General features: G+C 37.9%; 4 protein-coding genes, 2 long non-coding RNA genes and 2 other non-coding genes across 8 annotated transcripts; 5 read left to right on the top strand and 3 right to left on the bottom strand.

Moving 5' to 3' along the window:
• Window positions 1–25: 25 nt before the first annotated feature.
• On the top strand, window positions 26–107 carry TRNAS-AGA (transfer RNA serine (anticodon AGA)). The gene has a single exon. It is a non-coding gene; the product is annotated as a tRNA-Ser (tRNA).
• Window positions 108–1106: 999 nt separating this feature from the next.
• LOC113691798 (uncharacterized) lies at window positions 1107–3628 on the top strand. The gene is made up of 5 exons (XM_027210097.2): window positions 1107–1242; window positions 1374–1494; window positions 1689–1792; window positions 3031–3162; window positions 3354–3628. The coding sequence occupies exons 1-5, from the start codon at window positions 1240–1242 to the stop codon at window positions 3378–3380; spliced, it is 387 nt and encodes a 128-aa protein (XP_027065898.1). The 5' UTR covers window positions 1107–1239; the 3' UTR covers window positions 3381–3628.
• Window positions 3629–5046: 1418 nt separating this feature from the next.
• TRNAS-AGA (transfer RNA serine (anticodon AGA)) lies at window positions 5047–5128 on the top strand. The gene has a single exon. It is a non-coding gene; the product is annotated as a tRNA-Ser (tRNA).
• A 735-nt stretch (window positions 5129–5863) lies between these two features.
• LOC113692404 (pentatricopeptide repeat-containing protein At4g32430, mitochondrial-like) lies at window positions 5864–8612 on the bottom strand. Its single transcript, XM_027210815.2, has one exon. It carries the CDS (start codon window positions 8283–8285, stop codon window positions 5946–5948), a length of 2340 nt encoding a protein of 779 aa, XP_027066616.2. The 5' UTR covers window positions 8286–8612; the 3' UTR covers window positions 5864–5945.
• Window positions 8613–9613: 1001 nt separating this feature from the next.
• On the bottom strand, window positions 9614–11128 carry LOC140008402 (uncharacterized). Its single transcript, XR_011815791.1, has 4 exons — window positions 10845–11128; window positions 10400–10710; window positions 9932–10092; window positions 9614–9843 (listed from the first exon to the last, which is right to left on the bottom strand). It is a non-coding gene; the product is annotated as an uncharacterized lncRNA (long non-coding RNA).
• A 2513-nt stretch (window positions 11129–13641) lies between these two features.
• On the top strand, window positions 13642–16973 carry LOC113694189 (protein NRT1/ PTR FAMILY 6.2). Its single transcript, XM_027213053.2, has 6 exons — window positions 13642–13770; window positions 13871–13979; window positions 14655–14872; window positions 15023–15564; window positions 15683–16026; window positions 16256–16973. Exons 2-6 carry the CDS (start codon window positions 13880–13882, stop codon window positions 16786–16788), a joined length of 1737 nt encoding a protein of 578 aa, XP_027068854.1. The 5' UTR covers window positions 13642–13770; window positions 13871–13879; the 3' UTR covers window positions 16789–16973.
• A 2427-nt stretch (window positions 16974–19400) lies between these two features.
• LOC113691989 (uncharacterized) lies at window positions 19401–20223 on the top strand. Its single transcript, XR_003448837.2, has 2 exons — window positions 19401–19648; window positions 19723–20223. It is a non-coding gene; the product is annotated as an uncharacterized lncRNA (long non-coding RNA).
• A 1573-nt stretch (window positions 20224–21796) lies between these two features.
• LOC113694309 (probable sugar phosphate/phosphate translocator At5g25400) lies at window positions 21797–23415 on the bottom strand. The gene has a single exon (XM_027213226.2). It carries the CDS (start codon window positions 23157–23159, stop codon window positions 22107–22109), a length of 1053 nt encoding a protein of 350 aa, XP_027069027.1. The 5' UTR covers window positions 23160–23415; the 3' UTR covers window positions 21797–22106.
• Window positions 23416–25103: the final 1688 nt, after the last annotated feature.

Raw genomic sequence — 25103 nt, 5'->3', positions numbered from 1 at the left:
CATTAACTGCAAACGTCATCGTCGCGTGGGCGTGCCGGAGTGGTTATCGGGCATGACTAGAAATCATGTGGGCTCTGCCCGCGCAGGTTCGAATCCTGCCGCTCACGAATTTTTGTTGAGCTCTTCCAGTCCAGTCCTCCTCTTATTACATGTTAGGATTTGGAAGGTGCTCCTCACTTTGTTTTTGTTTCCTGGTTTTCTTAAACCCTACAAAAACCGGTTTTTCCAGCCAGGGCTTTTACCCTTCCGCAGTGCACTGTCTGTGTGGTTACTTCATTGTTCACGTTCCAAATTTTATTTTTCTTTGATACATCTAATTTTTTTTATTATATTGTACAATTAATTGATTTTCTTTTTTGTAGTACTGAGTCTAGAAATCATCAATTGAAGATCAATAGGCCCACTCTTAATGCATAATTTTCATTAGCTAGTTATTGTAGCACTGTAGAGTGTAACTCGATGAGAAATAAGAAAAGTATGAAATCAGTGGATGCATCAAAACAAGAAGTCAACAACAATTGTTAAGCGAATGAGATATTGGCTTAATGGTTAAAATTAAGCCTCCGCAAAATTAAAGGTGTCGAGTTTATATCTCCTGTACTATCCTCGTTTGTTAAATTACACCCTTCACCAGTCAACAATAATTCCAAAAAACGACACTCTAAGCAATTGATGCTAATCCAAATGGTTTGGTCAATCTTAAATAGGACTGTCAATAGAGTCGGATCAATCCGATCTCAACTCGCTGACCAAAAAAAAGTCCCCTAAACCTAGTCTTCAATTGGGGTTGACAGAGTTTGGCTCTAAATCATAAGTTCAAATTAAATCTGAGTCAAATTTTGGTCATAATAGGTTCAGATCTGATTAAGACTTGACCCATATATAAGTATAATTATATAATATAAAATATATACAATAATATATATAAAACATTAAGTGTTAATGATTTATATAAGAATTTATAGTAATTTATAATTATTAAATATATATTACATATAATTATATAATTAATTATGAGATTGAATGAGTCTAAAACTTGTGCAGAGGCGTGAATCAAACTTGAAACCTTTTTTATTTGAGCCCGAAGCCCGAAGCTCGAAAACTCCATACAAATTGTGAACCAAGTCAATTGGCCCTCCTGGTCTTAAACCCCAATCCCAGTCCCACCCCAGCCAAAACCCTAGTTTACCAACATCTCTTCCACTCAGCAGTCAGGAGCAAAGCACGCCGCCCGCCACCATGGTATTCTCCTCTCCTCCTTCTCCTCCTCCCCCATCCATGTTTTTAATTCCCTTTTCATATACTATATTAGAAGTATTTGTGTAATTTACTAAGTGTTTTTATTTTCGTTTCTTCTTTGGGGTGTGTTGCAGACAGGTGAAGCTGTGAACCCGAAAGCGTACCCGCTGGCGGATTCCCAGATGACAATTACAATACTGGACCTGGTTCAGCAAGCTGCCAACTACAAGCAACTCAAAAAGGGCGCCAATGAAGGTCTGTCATATTTTTCGGCAAACCACCTTCCCCCACCTCACCTAACCCTCCCTTTTTTGGGCGAATGATAATAAGGAAAATGATGGATTTAGTTCGTGGTTAAATACCTGAAGATTTATTCATGATGAACTTGTCAAAATATCGTTTTATACAATACAATGTGCTGATATATGGGGATACTTTGAAATTTGCAGCTACGAAGACACTGAACAGGGGTATGTCTGAATTCATCGTGTTGGCAGCTGATACTGAGCCACTTGAGATCCTCCTCCATCTTCCACTCCTTGCTGAAGATAAGGTATCTGAAGAAATGCTAGGGCACATCGCAAAAGCTAGTTTATTTCTATTTTCTTTTTTTTTAAGATACAATTATGTGGTAATAGCTTTGCTGGAGCCCATTTTGGGGATTAACTCATACGCTTCAAATCTTTTGGCGCTATGAAAAGTGAGATAAATAATGTAAAATCAAAGGCACAGTAAGTCTTATATTCGTTTACTTGGTAATTTCTAGTTATCTAGGACTAAGACTTTGATATTAAATTCTAGTTCATACTTCTATAATCATGAATATGCACCTTTTCTTTTTTATATAACAAGCTTCAGTTTTGTGAAGTTTTTGGTTTTAAAATGTCGGATTTGACTTCTATGTTTGCTGTCGTTAATGTATTCCACTTAATAAATGACAAGTCTTGATTGGGTCTTGGAATAGGGTGTGGTTTTGTAAGCGAATTTGGGTGATAGGGCTATAATGAGATAAAATGTGCTAAACAGATTGGAGTATAGAGTTACTGGTTTGGGCAGAGCAGTATACCAGCGCATCTGTGCAAACATGGGCTTGACAAACCATTCCCTATTCTTGCATTTGGTTTCTTAAACTGTTGCTTCTTTCTTGTTATTCACTTCAGTAGGGAAGTTCCTGGGTTTCTTTTGGGACTGGGTACGATGAATTTTTAGTTCTTTGATAGTTTGAAACTTTTGGATGATGATTAACTGTTGAAATCATTTATGCGTTGTTATTATTGCTCCAACTATTAATTTTTTAACCAAGATTAGTATTGTTCATGTTTGTTGAGCTATATTGTAATGGGATTATGAAGTTAACACCAGTCTCCATTCGCAAGTATTTCCCCCCTTTTTCTGGGTAATGGCACAGTAGCTAAACTGACAGTTTTAAGTTCAATATTACCTGTTGTCATGGAGGTCATTGGAACAGCTAGAGCTTGAGCTCTGTAACATCAAGTATGTATCCAATTTAGGTTAAAGATTTGAGGTTAAGTTGTAATCCAACATGTAACCATATGTTTTATTTACTGCCCATTTGGTCATAACGTGTTTCTAGTTGTTTCGTTGCTTTCGTAAAGTATGCATCTTCACTATGTATGTATACTTAATTGGGATAATTGTTTGTGTTTCAATAAGTGCTTCAGTACCCTTGCACATTCATTGCTTTTGGATGATTGTTGAATATCTGTTCTGTGGAGAATAAATTTGCATACCATGACTTTATTGCTTATTTCTATCGATGCTGTTTGGCAGAATGTTCCCTATGTTTTTGTTCCTTCTAAACAAGCACTTGGCCGAGCATGTGGCGTCACAAGGCCTGTCATTGCATGTTCTGTCACCAGCAATGAGGGCAGCCAATTGAAGACCCAAATTCAGAATCTTAAGGTAAATTTCTTTGCCATCTCCTGTCATTGCATGTGGCATTACAAGTCCTGACATGACTTTGTTATGCCGTGATTTGTATTGTCCCTGTTTCTATTATAATTTCTTGCTTATGAAACATTTGTTTATGTCAACATCTTGTCATCTCCTTCCTAATTTTGTTCCTTAAAACTTATATTATACTCTGGACACAGGATGCCATCGAAAAGCTCATGATCTAAGAAGTCATGGGGTGTTCGGAGTGATGGGCCTCTAGAATTCACTTCTTCAGAGGCTTTGACTGATGGAGTTGCTGAGTGACCAACTTTTGATTTATTTTTTTTTTTGGCCCTCTTCATGGATAGTTATGGCTTATATAATAGCAGTAATTAACATTTATCTGTCATATTTCATATCACAATTCAAGTTGTATTGTGTTTGAGTATTCTACTTAAGTTGCTGTTGTTGAGCGTGCTTATGATTGTGGTAACCTTGTTATGCTTGCCTTTTCTTTCCCTTGCTTGGATGGGATCTTGTGCTGCTCCGCAAGTAAGTTGTGCAAAGTATATTAAAATTTTAGCACGAGGTTTGTGAATCCATTGTATTGGTATAGTTTTGAGACTTTGATAATTCAAGTTTGGCCTAGGGATATAGCGCATGATAATGGCTTAACGGTGGTTATTTCAATTTCAGCAAATTGATTGCAACTAGAATGACGTTAATATTTTTGTTGTGCTCGCTGTGCACCAGTGTGTGGACTCTGGGAAAGATGATCTTATATTGTCGATCTTACATCAATGAATTCAAAATCCTGTTTCAGGAGGAATTGGATAGGTAGCGAACTCATATTAGGCACGGTGAAGGATCTCATGTGCAAGTTTTATTGCAAAATTAGTTTCAACAAATCGAGATGGATGATTAGGTGGGTCGTTGGTTCGATTGTTCTGGGGCAGAAAAGAGAAGAGTATGGACCCAATTTAGAATTTGATGCTAAGCTTAAATTTCAATGTCCGGAAAGAGGAGACTTTATGCCAATGGAGAGAGCAAAGAAGTTTTCCCTCGAATTCCCGCTGACGGCTGTTGGGAGAAAATATGCCCGGAGATCCTATGTAGGATCGCTTGTCGTCGGGATCGGAACGAAAACGTAAAAAGTAGTCGTGCTAATAATTCTTAGGTTTGCAAATTACATTTACAGTAATAAGTAATAAATAATGCAATTTACGTACAATCAATAGTTTTTAGGTTTGCAATTCACATTTACAGTAATAAAAATTGTGCTATTTAAAGTACGTGGTTCAGTCTCAAAATTTAAACCAAAAAAAAAAAATTTGGAATTATATGTAACATATTGTAAACGCATTTGATCAAACTAAAAATCATGTTCTTCCTCATTTTATATCCAAATTCTTCCTCAAATTAAATTTGAACTACAAAATTACACATATGACCTGAAACAAATATAAAAGGGACTAATCCTTAAATTTAATGTACTTATCACCTGCAAAAAAAAAAAAAAAACCAGCCTTTATCACGAAAATAGTTCATCAACTAGTGTATTGTTTCTAATTTTTCCTCTGTTGGTTACATTTTTCAATACTATCGTACACTTTGTTTTCCAAAGAACTTAAAACTTCAAAAAAAAAGAAAAAAGAGAATGATATATGCTAATCAGATGTATACTATTTTAAACCCACATTATCTAAGTAAAATTTGCTTAAGCTATAAAATAAATTATTGACATTGGTCACACGATTCTGGTAGTCCAATTTAATATTCCAAACTGAGATATGAAAAAATTTGTTGTTTGGTTAAAAGGAATGAAAACAATCCTCCACGGATGTGATAGTGAAAGAAAACATCCTTTCGTCAGTGAAGTCCTTCGACATTAACTGGCATCGTTATCGTCGCGTGGGCGTGCCGGAGTGGTTATCGGGCATGACTAGAAATCATGTGGGCTCTGCCCGCGCAGGTTCGAATCCTGCCGCTCACGAATTTTTGTTGAGCTCTCCCAGTCCTCCTCTTATTACATGTTAGGATTTGGAAGCTGCTCCTCACTTTGTTTTTGTTTCCTGGTTTTCTTAAACCCTACAAAAACCGGTTTTTCCAGCCAGGCCTTTTACCCTTCCGCAGTGCACTGTCTGTGTGGTTACTTCATTGTTCACGTTCCAAATTTTGCCATTGTTCATAGGATTATAAATCATCACTCACATTCGAAATTTTCTAGCAATCGCATTTTACCGTCGTTTCTCTTTGGAAGTACACGTAACATTTTCGTTTCATCTCAATTCCACATCTAATAGTAGTTTCTTTTTTATCACCGCACTAATATAAATTAGGCAAAGGCGTCAAAGATTATTTTGGGACTACATTGATTTTACGGTTCGATTCTTTCCACTTTTTTTTGTTTTTTGTTTTGTTTTTTAAATTTGCATTTAGATATAGCAAACTACTTTGACATGATCACTTGTAAAGACTAAGGATTTTTTACCAAAATAAGTAAATGACAATTTATGAAAGGAACGAATTTAGTATTCTACCTTGTTCAATCTCTGGAATTGAGTTTTTCAGACGGGAGTATGAAAGGCTGGACTGAAGCCTTGAGCTGCATTACTCTGAACCATTAGATGAAGGGAAATTGCTAGCTGTTGGGTGTGCTTTGTCGTAAAGGTTTGCAACGGATTGGCCCGCGGCTCCGAATTTAGGTTACTTGATTTACTTTTAAGGCTGATAAAGACTTTCTTTGCAGTAGAAGATAAATTTCTCAAAAAAGTTTCAGTATGACGTAGCCATTCACATTGAAGGAAGGCTCAAAGAATTGCGATAGTGCTCGAGTCAAGTAATACATCACAACTTTCTTTCTCTTTCTCTAGATATTTCATCTCCGATCCTAGCCATTCTGCCATCCTGTAGATTGCCTCTGACTGGGGATGAGACTTGTCATCTGATGAGAATCCATGCAAGTTGAAAGAATCGTCCACACTACCAGCATCAACCCAACTAAATCCTATCTCTTTCTTTACCCCTTTATCTCTCATTCCTTTCCTTATCTTCGCTACCTTTTCCCAGAGCCCTCTCTCCGCGAACAAATTTGACATCAACACATAAGAACCTGACTCCTCAGGTTCCATTTGGATCAAAGTATCAGCTACCCTCGTAGCCAAATCCACATTCCCATAAATCCTACAAGCTCCAAGCAAGCTTTGCAGTACAGATAATCCCGGCCCTCCTGGAATTTGAGCTACCAGTTCTTCAGCCTCCTTCAGCCTCCCTGCCCTACCCAACATATCTATTATACAGGAGTAATGCTCTGAAGATGGTTCAATCAAATGGTCCTTAATCATTGAATTAAAAATTTGCATTCCTGCATCCACCATCCCTTTTCTGCCACATGCTGTCAATACAGAAAGGAAAGTGATTGAGTCAGGCTTCACACCTTTCTTCTCCATTTCATTGAACAAACTCATTACTGATTCATAATCCCCATGCCTTGAGTGAGCAGATATTATAGCTGTCCAGGCAACTTGGCTTCTTTGACCAGACTCATAAAAAACTTTCATTGACTCACAAATGCTTCCACGCTTTGCATACATGTCAAGAAGAGCCCCTGAAATGACTGGATCAAAATTCAATCCAAGCTTCAGTAAATAAGTATGACACCACTGGCCATAACGCAAAGAAATTGACTCAGACGATCCTATTGCATTTAATATACTGCCAAAAGTATATTCATTTGGCCGTAACTCAGCTGAAGCTAACAAGAATGTTTGAAAAGCTTCTTGATACAACTCATTTTGAGCATAACCGGAGATCAAAGCATTCCATGATACATTATCTCGGTAATCAAGCTCCTCAAAAACCTTCACTGAGCCAACAATGCGCGCAAACTTTGCATACATGGTCACAAAGCAATTAGCAACATTCAACCTTGACAAAAAGTTAGCCTTTATACAAAAGCCATGAACCATTTGGCCTTCCTGCACCATATCATTCTTTGTCAGGGTAGGAAGCAATCCAACAAATGTAACATCATTTGGATAAACTCCATCTCTTCTCATCTTATTAAATAAATTCATAGCATCTTCTTCATCCATTGAGAGCATTGTTGTCCAAGAGATAACATTACGCTCAACCATTTTGCTAAAGACCAACTTAGCATCTTCAACAAAATCACCCTCACCCTTAGAGTACATTGAAATCAAAACATTACATACTGAAACATGCGTTCCAAATATCCTCTTAATAATTAGACCGTGAACCTGCCTCCCAAACTCCACGTTTCTCTCTTGGCCACAAGCTGATATCACACTGGTAAAGGAAACATGATCAGCCTTCAACCCTACTCTCACCATCTGAACAAACCCAAAAATTGCTTCCAACCCATGGCTACCTTCTTGAACATATCCTGAGAGCATTGCGTTCCAGGAGACCAAATCTTTGTTGGGAATTTCACAAAACGCTCTTTCAGCTTCAGTTATCCTTCCCCATTTTGAATACATAGTTACGAGTGCGTTCCCAACATACACTTCACTCCGCATCCCGAATTTTGACACGAGAGAGTGCAATTGTGATCCAAAATGAAAATCCTCAATATCAGTACAATGCGCCAAAATAGTTGTAAAACTCACTGCATCAAAGAGAACTCCAGCGGAATGCAAATGACAAGCAAAACTAAGTGCGTCTTCCCCATTTTGGGCCCCTGAAAGCAGGGTATTATAAGAAACAGTGTCCGGGCTCTCCAACCGGTTGAAGACGCAGAGAGCCCGATCAAATTGGCCGGATTTACAGTACACGTTCATCAAGGAATTTGACACAGAAACGTGATCTATGAACCCTGAGGTTATTGCAAAACCATGAAACTGAGTCCCAATTTCGGGGTCACCACGACAAGCCTTGAGAGCAATTGCAACTGCAGCCTCGTCGATTTCAGAAATACCCAATTGAAGCTGCTTCTTGAAAGCCTTAAGAGCTTCAAATGGGTGCCTGCAGTGCACATGATTGAGCATGGTGTGGTGTAAAGAGGCAGGTTGCGGACTAGGAGTTTCGTCAAACAGTTGATGTTCATAATTGAACGAGTGTAATGTTTTGAAAGCCGCCAGCTGTGGAAGTTTGGCGCACAGACTCTTGAATTTCAGTTGGCCGGTAATCATATGAGAATCTCATCAGTTACTCAAAGGTCATGTGTCGTCAGTGAAAAATGAAAATGAAAGATCGTCCCGCCCTTTTGCCTAGACCCCAATTTACGGCGTTACTCGTGGGCCCAGAAGAAGTTGATGTGTGATTTGCCTTTTGGAACCTTTGGATTTGGAGGATCAGAATCATAGGCCAATAGTGGGTCGGACGGAATTAGGGCCAACCCACTCTTTTGACACCACCGACGGGGAATTGTGTCTACTATTATCGACCATGCAATTTTCAATTTTGGTTCCCCGCTAGGAGCTTGTTGGATTTGGTGAGTTGGGGTCCCAATAAAATTTGGTGACATGTTCAGAAGTGGATTGCCAAATTTGTGTGTGGAGTTGGGCGCTAGGCCAGGCCTTGCCGCGAGATGGACTAATGCGTTCGTAAAATCACCATCACACAAGGGGAAAAGAAATTGAAAAAAGACAGTTCCAAATGATAAAATAAAAAAAAAAAAAATGTAGAAAGAAACAAAGGGGTACATTTTGATTTTGTTGTGGGAGTAGGATGAGTAGAACGTCTGTGCCATATACGGCATATTATGCTTCTTTCCACCTGTTATTCTTTCCTTTCTTAAAAATTCTCCCAAAATAAAAATAAAAGAATGAACCTTTCTTTCTTTCCTCACCCTTCACAACGCGTAAACGGAGCCAAATCTTTGATTAAGAGGGGGCAAAATCAACTACTGTGTAACGTGCAAAAAGTCGCGGGGCAAATATTTTATGAATAAATTTTATATACAGTGACAGTGAATATACTATTATTATCGTTGAATTCATGACATATGTGCAAAAGTTGAATTTCAAATTTAAATTTTATATAGTTGTCATTTATCTCTAACGCTCAGAATATATATATATATATTATCGGGGCGTGCTGCAAAGATTAATCAATATTTTATTAGTAAAAAGTCTCTTTGAAAATTTTCAAATTCATAACATATCAAAATAGAATCTTGGGCGTCCCTCACTGTGCCTTTCCCCCTCCCCCTCTCCCTCTCAAACGGCAGAGTTAAGATTTTTGGCCAGTGGTGTCATTATTATAAAGAAAATTTTGATTTAAATCACTTTATCATTATGAGGCGGTGGTGCAATTGTCCACTCTCAACAACCACCTGCCTCCATCCCTACCTCCCCAGATACATTCATGTTTAATGCCAAACAGCCACCGAATCTAAAATCAAATGATTAGATTGCTTCACGCTTTCTCAGGTTGGTGCTCTGCGCGAGGATAAGGGATGGTGTAGTGTTTAGACAGGAAACAGTGATCTGATAAACGAAAGGGCGTGTGGCTGCAATTACAAAACGATTTTAGATGCATCCATCTATTATTAAAGAAGCCAATTATCTGCAACTTTGGAAATACATATTGGCTTGCAGCTTTGGAAGTGTCACTGTATAGTTGAAATTTTCCATTTCTGCGGCCCCTACTCATTATATCAAGATTGAAACCTTATGCCAAATCGAGGACGACTAATATCTTGGTTTGTGCATTATATCATGCTCGCTGAATCTCTCCTTTGCAGTCCTGACCAAAACAAAACTCGTAGTAATAATCATCAGCTCCAGCAGTATATATATGGCAGGTTCCAAAAATAAAAATAAAGAGAACTTACTGGGCAAAACGTGAACAGAACTGGGGAGCCATGCTCCCGCCTGTCAGACTCCTGGGCTGGCAAATTTGGAGTAGGAAGGATTAAGAAGGAAAAAAAAGGGGGGGGGGGGGGACTGGATAGAGTTTTGGATTGAGCGTTTCCTGTCGAGTTGAATTTCTGGTCTGTTTCATGAAAAGAACTCCCACTTCAGTCACATCTGGCATCAGGTGTGCATTCGGATATGATTTTTTTCAGGCATAATTTTGTTTGCATCCTATACACATATTCTTTAATCATTTCTTTTTATCCCAGAAATCTTTATATTTTACACTCATCACATTACCCCCAACAAAAAGAATGCTACAGTACTATTTTAAATACATTTTTTTCCCCCCAAAAAATAATAATTTCCTCCTATCCAAACGCACTTGAAAATGAAGGAAGTTAAGTGAAAGATAAGAGGACGAAACCAAAAGGAAAGAAGATTACCATTATGTAACATCATTTGTCCGTTTCTCTGCCAATAATGTGAAGTTCTACACTTTGTTAACGAGATATTTTCTGAAGAAATTAAATAATCAAGATAAGGCTCTTGCTTTACTGGATATCCTTTCGGTGTCAGACGCATCTTATTATAAGATTGCAGAGAGGTTCACCACAAAATCACCAAAACCTCAAATCGATAGATTGCAGAAGGGTTGTCTGCTTTTGGGTTCACTTTACACATGTAGGATTTGAACAGCACTTGAGAAATTGGATCATGCCTTCCCAAGTTCTTCTGCTTCAATACGGGTTCATTACTGGAGAACACGACATTTAACAGCGAATATTATTATGAGCAATGCATCGATAAATTCGCGAGCGATATGGAAGACAAGATGAAGTGGCCAAACAATTGCATGACAACAAAATAAAGATTAATTAAATAGAGCACCTGGTTTTACAAAGTTGAAGAAAAGTAATTCCCTCGAAGTGGGAACTTCTTCGACCACAACAAAAAGTCACTGCCAAATAATGCAGCATCGATTTGTCAATTTATCTGCTTCCCTTTCGCAATAGTCAAAACCCAGAAAGCCACACATAGGAGAGCAACAAAACCTTTCGCAATTTAATGGAAGAAAGGGGCAGGGAGACAAAGGTATTGCTCCGACATGGGCCGTGCAATCTCATGCTACAGAGACAGTGCAGGCGTTCATGTTCTATGTTGCGATAAAGTGGCCTACGTGCAACCCTTTTCTGCCAATGCATCGCGCACGACGGTGGCACAGGTTTAAGATTGCAATCACTACCTGCACGTGCGGAACACGTGATCATTATCCATGATAATATGCTGCCCAAAAAAAAAATTTTTGGTGAGATTGGGACTGGAACATTAATTTGTTACTCCACTAGATAATTTAAGAACATACGTGTAATTTAATGTAAAATATTTTTTTATTAAAGAGATAATTATCACATTCAGTTATAGTTTATTATGTGAAACATGTACTGATGTTATCTCAGTTGTGTGAGAATTGCTTGACATGTTCTTGTCCTTACACCGGGACAGAGTACCGTAGTTGACAGATTGAAGGCTTTTTCTGGGTTGGAACTAGGGGGCAAACGATTCGAGTTTAATTGAATAGCTCACAAAATTGCTACTGAGCTTGAGTTCGAACTTAATATGCGAAGATTGAAAACTAATTGACTTTCATATGTATATATATGTTTTTTACTCTTTAATTCATTGGTATAAAATGTGTATCTTGTCTCTTGTTTAAAATCATATAAACTATAAATTTATATTATTTAAACTATAAATTGAGCTCGCGCGATCAAACTCAAGTTTAAGTTCAAATAAGATGAAACAAAATCGAGTTCGATTTTGAGTTCAATTTTCAAGAAATCGAAATGTTTGAACACTGAGTTTTACAGCTCGAATTAAGTTTGGGTAGTCCCAAATCGACTCAATTGCATCACTACTTAAAACAATTGTCACGTGCCCCTTGACTCTTTTTTTTTTTTTTTGTGGTAATCAAACTTTCATATGCAACGTCGTAGTTGAGCTGGTTTCGGTGTTACAAAGTCAGTGGAAGTATGGAACTCAAAGACGCATGTATCGTGGGATGTTTGATTATGAACTGCGACCTGCAGGCAAGATTGTGACCCCTAAGGAAGCAATCAAACTGCAACATTCGGCATATAATAATTAAGAGTGCGTACACGGCTCAAGGAAGTGGGAGTCGGCCGAATTTTTTCCTTATCTTTTTTTTTTTTTTTTCAAGATTACTCTCTATTTCCTTGGCTATGTAATTACTTGCAGCATTATTGTGATTCATACGTAATATAAGTATGTAAAATACATCTTCATATGAAATGTGGGATAGATATTGGCCCACAACGCGGGACAAAGAACCCAGAAACCCCAAACTAGCTTGTGTGGCATCGAGCTGTTTAAAATGATACAATCATCGATCCTGTACAATTATTGATGACAATTACGGAGCAAAGGTATAAATAAGCATTTGCAAAAACTTGTATGCACACAAATTTGTGCGTGTAGCTTTGTTAATACACATATCATATATGCTTTTGAGTTCAGGGAAGAGGATTACCATTGGTATATTTTCTGCCAAGTTGGCTTTAGCAGTATCTACATCTACATCAATGGATAACCAACCACGCACCTCGAGTTTCCAAATGAGAGCACCTGGTAGCTACTGCTCATCATTGTGGTTAATGTATCGTTTAAAGCATTGGACTGACTATTTAATCAAATTAAAGAAGGTTGGAGATTGCCAGTATACAGTACAGTAGTAATTACTATATGTATGCATCAAAGCATCAGCATCGTACGCAGATGCTCTGTGATTGATCATCTATCTATGTTGAGATGATAGCAGTCATTATTATTCGAAAGAGCACCATGACAATAACAATGCGTCAAGATGCACATTCATCATGCAAAATGATCGATAGATGATGCATACACAACCATTTTATTGGTGAATAATCACATAATATTTATATTCGTATATGTAACTGTTAACTGAATTATTGATGATGAGTGAGTACAAAGGCGGTGGTCGGCAAGTCTCCTACTGATTTTTGTGCATTTGTAGGGCAGGGAGAGCGCGATTATATTCCAGGAGGATGACTTTCAGGCCAGATGCACAAAACAGAAACATTATCTACTTATTATCAATTAACGGCGGAGGTTACATATATATCAAATTCATTCCCTCCCCATACATTGGCATTGTGTTTCTTGACCATAGCCGAGACAGAGACGCAATGGGTGAAAAACAAAAGTTGAAGCCTTTTGGCACATATATGTGGGTGTGGGGTTGCAAAAGCACTTACAACTCACACACATCAAAGGTAGATTGAAAGATCCATATGTGTACTGCGGTTCACAACTTCCATGCCAGAAACACACCCAGAGACAATTTGAAAAAGAGTAGGAGGTGAGATAATTGAAGCACCTTTATGTTGTGATTGAGAAATGGATGTTCCAGAGTTTCCAAAATTTTCCCATCTTACCTTCCACTTTATCAACTCAGCATCACCTTTAATTTCCTCATTTTCGTACAGAAGCACATCTGATAAGGATCACTAATCGTCCTAGAAGCTTCTGTTCACAATTGGGATAGGCCCAATTAATTCCTACCATTGATTTGTGTCAAATAAGTATTGGAGGGTCATATTTGGTTCGAAAAGTTTGCCTATAAAAGGCCTACTTCCCTTGAGACATTACTCATTCAAGTTTGACGTGTTTGAAGAATAAAGAAGTTTCTTCAATTGTAGTTTTCTTGCCTTACCCTTCAGCTTTTCAAATTTGATCTTTTTCCCGTACTCAAGAATTGTGCAAAAAATACTCGGTGAGCTTGAGCATTAGCTGCCTTTTAACTTCTGCATCAAAAGTCAAAACAAGTTCTTCATTGTGCTGTTAACGTAGTACATAACCAAGTTGCATTGCAGGAGAGGAAGATGAGCAGTACTACTATTGCTGCAGATGCGGTTGACCACGAGGGCTTCCCTGCTGACAAGAGTAAAACTGGTGGCTGGGTGCCCGCTGCACTTATCTTAGGTTTGTATTCTCCTCGTTTCATAACTAGACCAAATTTAGTTATCCCAGTACTGCAAGTGCCATCCTGCTTCAATGTTGAGAAGGTGAAATGACACAGAATTTAAGCGGAAATACTAAAAACCTACAATAATACTGCAGTGCAATCTTCATTTTGAATTCATGATCATCTCAGACATGTTATCATTTTTTTTCTCCCTTTTTCCGATGCCATTACTATATTAAGCTTGCGGTTGAAAAGCGTCATGAACAAGTGGTCCAAGGAAATGTCTTGAAATTTAATGGTTCATTTGTACATGTATATTAAAAAAGGGCGATGCCAACTTCTTCTAGACTGATTTGTAATGGGTATTATACTTTCTTCTACGTGGTTTAACTTTTAAGAGTTACGTAAATCAAAACGTTTGTGGTCTAATTTATTCATTATAAGTTTTTTTCTTCATAAAATACGACAGCTGAAAGATTGATGATCTTATAATTAAGCTGTTCCAAAAGACAAAAAAGCACGTTGCTTGAGCATGTTACTTTTGTCTGACATTCGTACGTATGTCCAAATTGCATTGGTTTTAGTCAAAAGCTTTCTTCTTTTTTTTTTTTAACCGCATTAAAATTTGAGAAGTTTAGGCTGAAATCTCTGGTCCGTTTTTTATTTTTATTTTGGGGCTGGAAAACATAAAGGAATTGAAATCTGCGAGAGGCTTTCAACAATGGGAATAGCGGTGAACCTTGTTACGTACCTCGGTGGAACCATGCATCTGCCTAGTGCAGTTTCAGCCAATACTGTCACAGATTTCATGGGAACTTCCTTTCTTCTGTGTTTGCTTGGAGGCTTTCTTGCCGACTCTTTCCTGGGCAGATACAAGACTATTGCTATTTTCTCAACAATACAAGCAATGGTGAGTGCATATGTACTTCGATTGTCCATTGAACAAGAAAATCACTCATACTTTCTTTCTTTGTTCTTTCTTTTTTATTTTAGGAGGGGGGGGGGGTGGTACAAATTTTTTGAAAAGTTTCCACACTGACAAAAACGAAAAATGATTTAGGGAACTGGCATGTTAGCAATAACAACAAAAGTACCCCAGCTGCGGCCTCCACCTTGTGCTGCTCATGCCAACTGCCAAACAGCCAACGGATTACAAATGGGAATGCTGTACCTTGCTCTATATCTTATTGCACTGGGGACAGGTGGCCTCAAATCAAGCGTTTCAGGATTTGGAAGTGATCAATTCGACGAGAGAGATGAAAAGGAGAAGTCACAGATGGCTTATTTCTTCAACAGGTTCTTTTTGTTCATCAGTATAGGAACACTCACGGCAGTTACTGTCCTTGTTTACCTAGAAGACAATGTTAGTCGAAGCCTGGCATACGGTATTTGCTCCTTGTCAATGTTCATAGCCATCTTTATCTTCTTTTCGGGGACAAGAAGATACAGGTATAAGAAAACAGTAAGGAGCCCTATAGTCCAAATCTCTCAAGTTATTGCAGCCGCTATAAGAAAGAGGAGGATGAATGTTCCTTACGACATTAACATGTTATACGAAACAAATCATGAAGCCTCAAGAATCCAGCACACTGATCAGTTTAGGTTAGTACGTGTATTTTTGTGATCAACATGGTATTGCTATATTTCGTATCTTTGCTAGCGCCAAACTTCGCTAATAATATCGCGATTTCTTCTTCTTCTTCTTTTTTTTTCGGTTTAGATTCCTGGATAAGGCTGCTATTGTTGCAGAAGATGATTTCTCTGAGAAAAAAGTTGCTGCATCTCCAAATCCTTGGAATCTATGCACAGTGACAAGAGTGGAAGAAGTGAAAATGATGGCCAGACTACTTCCCATTTGGGCCACAACAATCATTTTCTGGACGACTTATGCACAGATGATCACCTTTTCCGTTGACCAAGCATCCACCATGGAGAGATCAATTGGCAATTTCCAAATTCCAGCAGGATCAGTCACTGTATTTTTTGTAGCAGCCATTTTGATCACCTTGGCAGTCTATGACCGTCTCATTATGCCATTTTGGAAGAAATGGAAAGGCAAACCAGGTAGAGGCACAGCAAAATTTTTCACTGTACGGGCAAATTATTGTATAGTAATTTTATGCTAGAAAATAACGTAATAGACTCATTCATTCCGGAGCAAGGGTTGACAAATTAAAGTGGTCGAACCTTTTCGCTAAGCAATATATCAGAGTTCAAGTCTCGGGTCCCATTGTAATCATTAAGCATACCTCTTAACCCAAAATTTTTTGTGGGTATCATTTGTGGGCCGCAGGTTTCACCAGCCTACAGAGAATAGCTATAGGTCTGGTACTCTCGACGATCGGGATGGCAGCTGCTGCTCTAGTTGAGATGAAAAGATTGTCGGTCGCAAAATCCGCCGGGCGAACCACTGCAACATTGCCCATAAGCGTGTTTCTTCTGATCCCACAGTTCTTTCTGGTTGGTTCTGGAGAAGCATTCATCTACACCGGACAGCTTGATTTTTTCATAACACAATCGCCCAAAGGAATGAAAACCATGAGCACGGGCCTCTTCTTGACAACTCTATCACTTGGTTTCTTTTTCAGTAGCATGCTTGTATCCATAGTGAAGGGGGCGACAAGAAGCCATCGTGGTGAAGGATGGCTAGCCGATAAAATTAACTATGGAAGGCTCGATCTCTTCTATGCACTTCTAGCAGTACTGGGCGTCATAAATTTCGTAGTATATAGCATCTGTGCAGTTTGGTACAAGCCTAAGAAGCCAAATCCTGCCGTAGAAATGGGCAATGTTGCCAACGGTGCGGGTGCTGAGGAGAAATGTTAGTGACGTTTAGCCAAAACGTCTCCTCCAGTGACCTACGCTTGTGGGCAGACAAGGATGATGATTTTGAAGTTCGCTTGTCCTTTTCTTAATGTATAGTGAGTTGGTCAATGACTGTAATAAATCCATTTGGATTTGGAAAGAATGTATGGTTATTGGCTGCAAGAATCTCGTTCTTCTTCTTTTTACTTCCCATTCCAATCCACTTCTCGAGTATTTTATTTTAAGTCCACCTTCAAGTGTCAGAACTGGGCGTAATTTTGATCCTTTTTGCGACGAATACATGGGATGTTACATTATTCAGCGATATTCGGTATAGGAATAGAATTAATTTTTATAGACATACTATTAGATTCAATTTCAGTATAAGAAGGTCTTCTTTCTTTTTTTTTTTTTTTTTTTTTGGGTTTGGAGATTCAAAATTGGACCGGCAAGTGAATTGGATGAGTTTCGACTTCATACATAGTTCAATCTATTCATCCTCTGTTCAACAGATTTTAATATTTGTTTAAATCCAAAGAATCATAATTGGAAAGATTGAATTAATACACTCGCAAACACGCAAGTAAAAAGTATGCGTACAGATACAGATTTAATAAATGATGACATTTGTATCCTAAAAAAAAAAAAAGCGTGGGAGAAGAGGAATAATATCAACAATTTATATCAATGATCGCACACCATAATGATACTCTCAAATTTTCACTCCGATAACAATAATGATACTCCCTATTTATAAATAATATGAATTAATTCATATAATAAACAAGTCTTGACGACCAGAGCAAATCAACTAATAAAATACCCATTCCTAAACAATAAAAGTACCATGATATAAATAATAAAACTTGACTCGACTAAAATATCGCCACTAAACAATAGCATACAAACTTCTCTATTTTTTCTTATAATTGATTTACTTTATATGCCAATGGTATATTTAATTTATTTTAATATTGATAAATTGCACGACATTGAAATATTAAAAAAAGAAAAGAAAAAAATTGGTAGTAACCAGTTTAAAAACTCCACATTTTTACCATTTTGAACAGATTGTTCTTGACCTCTAGTTTAGCCAATTCAAAATTGACTTCAGAGGTTTATTACTACTAGTGAATTTGACCAGTGCTACGATTGGATGGTGATTTGATGATTTGTGTACTACGTACGTCAATGTTGACACCCTTCTCTGTCAATAATCTGCACCCGTAATTTGGAATCTTTTTGTCACAGAAAGAAAGGGCTTGTCCTTCAGCGAATTATGAGCGATCGTGAAGAATATTTTATCGCGCAGCATATTTCATATTTGGGAAAGACAAACAAGTCAAGTTTAACCCTATTTGCTTCCCTTCTTGCTCTCGCTAGAATGAATAAATCTTTGTGAAGGGTCCCCTGGAAAATGAGGGAAATCTTGGATTTGGGGAAGAAATTTTGCATTTCAGTCAAAGTTACAATTTGCTAACCACTGAGGCAGCTTGCCTCAGCGACCACCAGGAAAGGTGTTAAATCCCATCCTCTTTAGATTATAGATGGGAGTTTAAATTTTATTTACAGTAAAAAAAATTCAAAAATTATGCTAAAATACTTTGTTGATCTAGTAAGATCTGTATACCTGCTAATTTCAAATACAATTTTTTTAGACTCCGAATACAATAATCTCTTTAGATTATACAATAGCTGCCTGCCGTCCCCGAAAAAACAAAGGTCAAAGTTACGATTTGCTGTTTCCGAAGGAGTATTAAGGCAGGTGCATACAAGAAATAAAAAAAAAAAAAAAGTCATAATCACGACAGAATTGTCAAATGTCGCACTGTTACACCGAAAGCTCCACGAGAGTCGAATGGCTATTTCGTGCAAAAAAGTCAGTCGTATCGATTTCTAACAATGCATTATTGCACTTGAAGAAGAAGAAGAACGTTCCCTCGTACGTGTGTCTCTTAGACCATACATTCGGGAGACAAATAATCACAGCCAGCCACAAATAATTTCGTCTTTTTGGTGACCATTATAGTAATACATCAAAAGGCAACTGTTAACAACCTTAATTAAACTGAGTTGTCGTTTGCATTTCTGTCGCTGATGCTTTCATTCCAATCGAAATCGATGCGATGGTTCCCTTTTCCCATATGGATTTTTCTAATTTCAATGGCGAATATAAAAAAAAAAGTATATTTCTTGGGAATTTTGTTTTCTAATTTCTTAGGATTTCTTATCCATACAAACAACGCCACTCATGTATAAAGTGGGGGCAAAAACACTCCATTCCAGATCTAATTATGCTCCAAATTCCCTTCTTAGAATACATAAATACCCGCAAAAAAAAAACCCAAAATAGCAATTAATGTAATTTGGATTCGCAGTGAAGTATTAATTATTTTGTAGTAAAGTTATCATTAAAAAGTGAAGATCGAATCACCAAATTGCAGTGGTACTTTTAATATGGTATAGATGTAGAAACACACGTATGAAAGTCCAAAAAAAAAAAAATTGCTAAAAAATATATGAATATTATTATGAATAGAGGTGGTGAAAAAACAAAAAAACAAAACAGAACTGACTTGAATCCACCTAGCGAACCACATCATGTTTTTTTGTTCTAACCCGACGATGCTCAACTCTTCAATGTCATGTCACAATGCGTGCTTTGACTTTTCAACAGTTTGCCCAACTTAAAGGGAATCTTTTGAATTATAGCAGCAGCTAGTCAAGCTTTCATCTACGCTCGTGTTCGGTGCCTTGACCACCTCGTCCCCCGAAAAAGGTTGACGTCGAGGGAGGGGATCTCTCCTGTCCTGAGCCCGAGGGTCAAAGCTCCACACGGGGACGGCGCCAAAGATACCGTCGCAGTTCAGCGGAAGGAAAGGTCGGGACAGCATATTGATAAAGGCGTTGCCTAGAAATGGGTCTTATTACTCACTACTATTATTATGCTGGCAGGGTGGCGCGATTGATGGCCTATGCAATTTTGCTGAGGAAAAAGGTTCCGTTCCTTCAACCGATCCAAGCAATCGTTTGATTGATAATGCAAAATTCCTATCTTCGCACAATTTGTATGGATGATGGATACCTGTCGGCTAGCACATGGTCCCAAAGTTTATGGTCTTTTTATTTTTTGTCATCGTCGCTTTATTTATGTTCTGATTTCTGAATATATTTTGCAACGGATGAATGGCCAATCCCTTCACTAAGGACGTCACTGAAGCAGAAAGCCACCACATCCGCAGCTAGACAAAGACCCCAGCATGAAAATCTGAAATAGATCTTAAGATTGAGCTCTATATCTCGTCATCAGAACTCAGTTGATTGTCTACCAGACAATGCACTGGAAACTTTACAAGATACCTAGCATACATTTTTATGCATAATAAGCCACACATCCTGTAAATAGCCAAATTGTATGCTGTCTATTTTACGAATTAGCCAGTCTTAAGGCTCAAATAGGCTTGAATTTGCTGAAATTTCAGAGCAGAGTGGAGCACCCATCTTCTAGCAAGCAGGCTCAGGTGATTTGCAGAAAAATTTGGACAAAAGAATAAAGCAAAGGATAGCATGCCTTGATGCAAGAACAGTAAACTTATAGGTCCTGGGTTGTAATCCCCCTTCCCCCTCCCTGCTTCTTAAATCCCAGCCCTCTCCTGCTAAATTTAAAAAAAATTTAAAAAAAAAAAAAAAAAAAAAGTTATATCAGACAAGCTATATGACAAAGGAGTAAAAGAGGCCAAAAACTACAAGCTGAAGTAAATCAGCTCAAGGACCTGGTCTGGGGATATATTTCTGTCTGAAAGACTGCCTTTTAATCGGAAATGAAGTGGAAAATAAAACTCAGATGGTCACGAGAATATTTATGGAAGCAAGCACTGAATTAAACTTGAGCAACTTGACTTTAAAGGTTTGTTTGACCAACATCATCAGGTAATACTAATTGCATAAGCCCAAACAGAGTTCACGAAAATCCAAGTGCCCTTCAGAATTTCTGCAGCTACCATTAAAACATTACAACTTGATCTCATCGTATGATTGGTTTTAAAACCACAATCCAAATCCTCAACAGTAATTCTTCAAGGGATCCATAGGGGCAGACAAAAAGCAAAGAAATGAATCTACATTCCCCATGTGATAAGTTGACATATAACTGGTCCGTATATGAAGAAACACATTGATGATCGCTGCATAATCAATAAATGAATGTGAACAAATTCTTCTCATTTATAAGGAGCACAACTGTATTTCCAAGTAATGGTCAAACAAATCTCTGTGTCATCTCCTCTTGTCACGATTGTAAGCTTTTTTTTTTCCCCTAAGTGAGTCAATGTCCAGGAAAACAAATCTTTAGGGTGCACAATTATATCAAAAGTGTTTTCATCACAATTAAAGAAGACGAAATAGTTTATTAATAATGAAGAATATGCTTACAAGTTCATGTTTTAATGACTAATAGCCTAAGGTATAAAGGCAAAAAAACAAATTAACTTTCTAAAACAGTTCCTCAGGGAAGAAAAACAACTCACAAAACCTGAAACTGAAATGACATCTAGATACATAACATACTTCCAGCAAGAAAAGGAAAAAGATAAATAAAATATGCAGTACAAGTCAACTGTTAATGTTTCTGACAAAGCAGAGACTGGCGATGCATGCACAATAACTGAAGCCAAAACTGCGAAACAAGTATAACAGATCTAGGAAAACAAATAATGCAACGGAGAGTCTACCATATAACTAGTAAGATGCCAAAATATGCTCTTACCATCACAACTAGAAGCAGTATCATCTCTTACTGGATAATAAGGTAACTCAAGCCTTCCAAACTCTGACTTGGCTAATAAGATTCTAGTCACCAAAAGAACAGATATGGTAAATCCACAGGCACAAACTACAACTTGCACATGATATCAATCCTAGATAACCATTGAAATGTGGAGCATCAATGCATGTTCTATACCCAAAAAAAAAAAAAAAAATTGCCGACAAAAGAAATCTTAATCCAACATACCGATAACCATCCAGATCATTGGCAAAAAAAGAGTTCTCATATATTAATATTATGTCAAAAGAAAGCTAATAAAGCGCCTCAAGTCATTCTCAAGCCACGTTCATGATTTGGCAATTTGAGAATGAACATCAATCTCATATCACCAAAAACATGACGTGCTAATACCCAAGATTAACGAACAATAAATTAGGAATCTAAAAAGGGACATTGTGAAAAGAAACTCCTAACATGGCATACCAAGAGAACAATCTAACCAGTCCTCTCCTTTCAATTCTTTGCTAATATCCCTCCTATCAAAATAACCATGATCAAATCAGGGATCAACAGATTAATCCTGTGACTCGGACTTCTTAGCACCAGACTCCTCTCTTTCCTCAAGCAACCTGCCAGCCTCTTCATCAGCTTGGGCAGCTTTCCTCTGTGCTTCCTCAGCTTCCTTAGCCTTCATTGCCACAAATTTAGCATGATTGTAATAACAGACTCCCAAGAAAGCCAGCGCATAGCCAATCAAGTTCACCGAGGTAACTGCATCCTTAATCACGGACCATGAAAATGCGATCAACAACCAATCCTTAACAACACCAGCCACATTCATTGTCAGAGCAGATGTCTTTCCAACGAGCAAAAACACCGCGAGATTCAGAGCAAAAGCACAGAAAGAATTGGTCCCAAATACGAAAAAATCAAGATGGAAACTTGAAGTCTCCTTCAACAAGGGATATTCCACGACCAACCAAGGACCAGTCAAGAAAACCAAACAGCATGGCGCAACATAGTACAGGGAAGTAATTGGATTCAAGGTGATCCCCTTTGAATTCAACAAAATCTGAATCATAACAAGCCTAGTTGCCTCAAAAGCCACAGCACCAAGCTGCAAAATAACCCCCCAGCTATCGAACTTGGCCTCCCCATAAGCAGCAATGGCAACCCCAACAGAGATGGAAACCATATTAGCCATGACATTAGTCTTAAATTGCTCTTTCTTAAAAAGGATCCCAATTGAATAAACAGCAACGGGCATCAAGGCCTTGAGCATTTGGATGAAAGAAACAGACAAATAAATATAAGCAGAATTAGAGAGCCATAGAGATACCGCATAAAGAAGACCAATGGGGACAACAGATTTGACATAGAGATCCCAAGACATGGAAACGGGTTCAACCAACTTGAAGACCCGGACGAGAAGGTACGCTAAGGAGGAGCAAAAGGCCATGTGGATCATGGTCAGGGAAATCGGGTAGGGCCAATTGTACATCTTGCGATCCAAGATGTACTTATTGTAGACGATAACAGTGAAGGATAAGAAGATCCAGATCGCCACATAGGTGTAGGACAAGATGATCTTCTTCAGAACGCCTTCGCTAACCCCTCCTTTCCCCATTGTTGCAGTTTTATTCTGTGAAAGAAAATCTCAGATGAAGGCTATGGAGATTTTCCTTATTCTTGGGAATTTTGGTGACCCTTTTTCGAGGACTTTGAGGTGGGATTTTTTGCAGATGAGAAAGGAGGTGCGGAGGCGTTACGGTGAAGGAGGGGGGCTTAGGGGCGGGGCGTGGGAGAGGGCCAGGTGTTGGAGAATATATGGAAAGTGAGAATGAGTACGGGAGGGACTTAAAGAAGTTGTGTGAATGTGGGATTTTGTGTTGGGGAAGTGTTTGACTTAGTTTGTTTGTACTAATTTGGTTGGGAATTGGACGCGATGTACAATACAACTTGGAAAATACATCCGAGCATTATTAAAAGCGGTAGTATTTAGACATCTTCTTCAGAAAATTGAATTAAATCTTATTGTGGCAAGTAAATCTTATTGTGCATGAATCCAATTGAATTTGATTAAAGTTTTTCTTTTCCTATGAGGATATTATTTGATTCGGGTTTATTGCTTTCCTTTTTAGGATGAGATGAGTTATGCACGCACCCACAAAAGCACGACTGAGCCTTTTTGGCTCGCCTTAATAATTTCCTCTGGGGTTCCTAACCTCCGCATGCATACGATACAACCTAATAATTAACTGTCTACATTGGATTTATGGGATTGTTTCTATTTTTGGCATGTTATTTTATTACTACTTGCTATGAACTTCAAGGGTAGCAATCCCTTTGGAAGCGTTCAATGAGATGAGACACCCAATATTTTTGTCGTCCAACACAAAAAGAACAAAAATGAGAAACACCAAAAAGTTAAAAGAGTATTGTTTAGATTGCACTATTTTTTGAAATTTTTTGGAAAAAAGATTGGAATCAATCTTTTTTACACTGACATTGTCAGTACTAGATGGATGAATGATAACTATACAAAATTTGAATTTGAATTCCAACCTTTGTATATGTGTCATGGATTCAACGGTGAAAGTACATACACTATCAGTGTATATAAGATTTATCCAAAAGATTATTATAACACGTTTGAAAATATAATGTATGCGAAGTAAAAAAAAAAACGATTTAGAAAATGGGTAAAATGAATGTTAACAAAAAAAAAAAAAATTCTCCAAAAACTAGCAGTCCAAGCAGAGCTTCATAAGTAGTAGATGTCAAACAACAGGAAACTAGCACTTGCCCGCTGCCCACTTGTTAGCATTCTCTAGTTACCTTTTGGATTTTTAATTAGTGGTAGAATGCAACAATGATAATTAATTGGCTACTAGAATAGCAAATTGGAAAAACCGGTATGTGCCTTCAAAACAATAATAACATGAAGGACTGCTTGCTGATTAGTGGTCTAATTACAAAGAAAAATCATGAAGGCAAAAGTCAAGGTATACCTTTTTATTTTTTTATTAAGAAAAAAAAAAAGAAAGAGAGTTAGTCCAATCCAATGCCACCCATAAATAATTAGCAGGTGGAAGTATTTTTCGTCTTCACGCTGGGCCCAGATATTCAAACTGTAATTGAATTCCCGTCGCGTGTTAGTCCTTCTTCTTTCTTTCCCCAGATCTCCTTCTTTTTTCTATCTAAAAAAAAAAAATCGTAAGTAGTCAAAAAGGATGGCCAAAATCGTTGAACAAATATGTCAGTCCGCATCTTTCACGCCAGCACCTTCCCTGTCAATCCCCAAATCCCTGGATCAATAAAATAAAATGGAAGCGTCCAAGAATTGTAGGTAGGTGAAATAGGACTACTAGGTGTTTTTTTTTTGATCCAGAAAAAGGATCTGGATTCACTTCAGGCCCCAACCCTTATTTGAATTGTTAGATTTTTTTTCATTTTTGTGATAAGGGTCGAACTCTGATGAATGCTCTAACTAGAGGTTACACCACCAGATCGGCTACCATGAACGGTCGACTGCTAGGTGGTGTTTTCTTTACCAAAATCTTGCAATTTT

This window comes from Coffea arabica, chromosome 6c, assembly GCF_036785885.1.
Source record: "Coffea arabica cultivar ET-39 chromosome 6c, Coffea Arabica ET-39 HiFi, whole genome shotgun sequence".
Taxonomy (NCBI): domain Eukaryota; kingdom Viridiplantae; phylum Streptophyta; class Magnoliopsida; order Gentianales; family Rubiaceae; genus Coffea; species Coffea arabica.
This window is presented reverse-complemented; position numbering and strand designations above follow the sequence as displayed.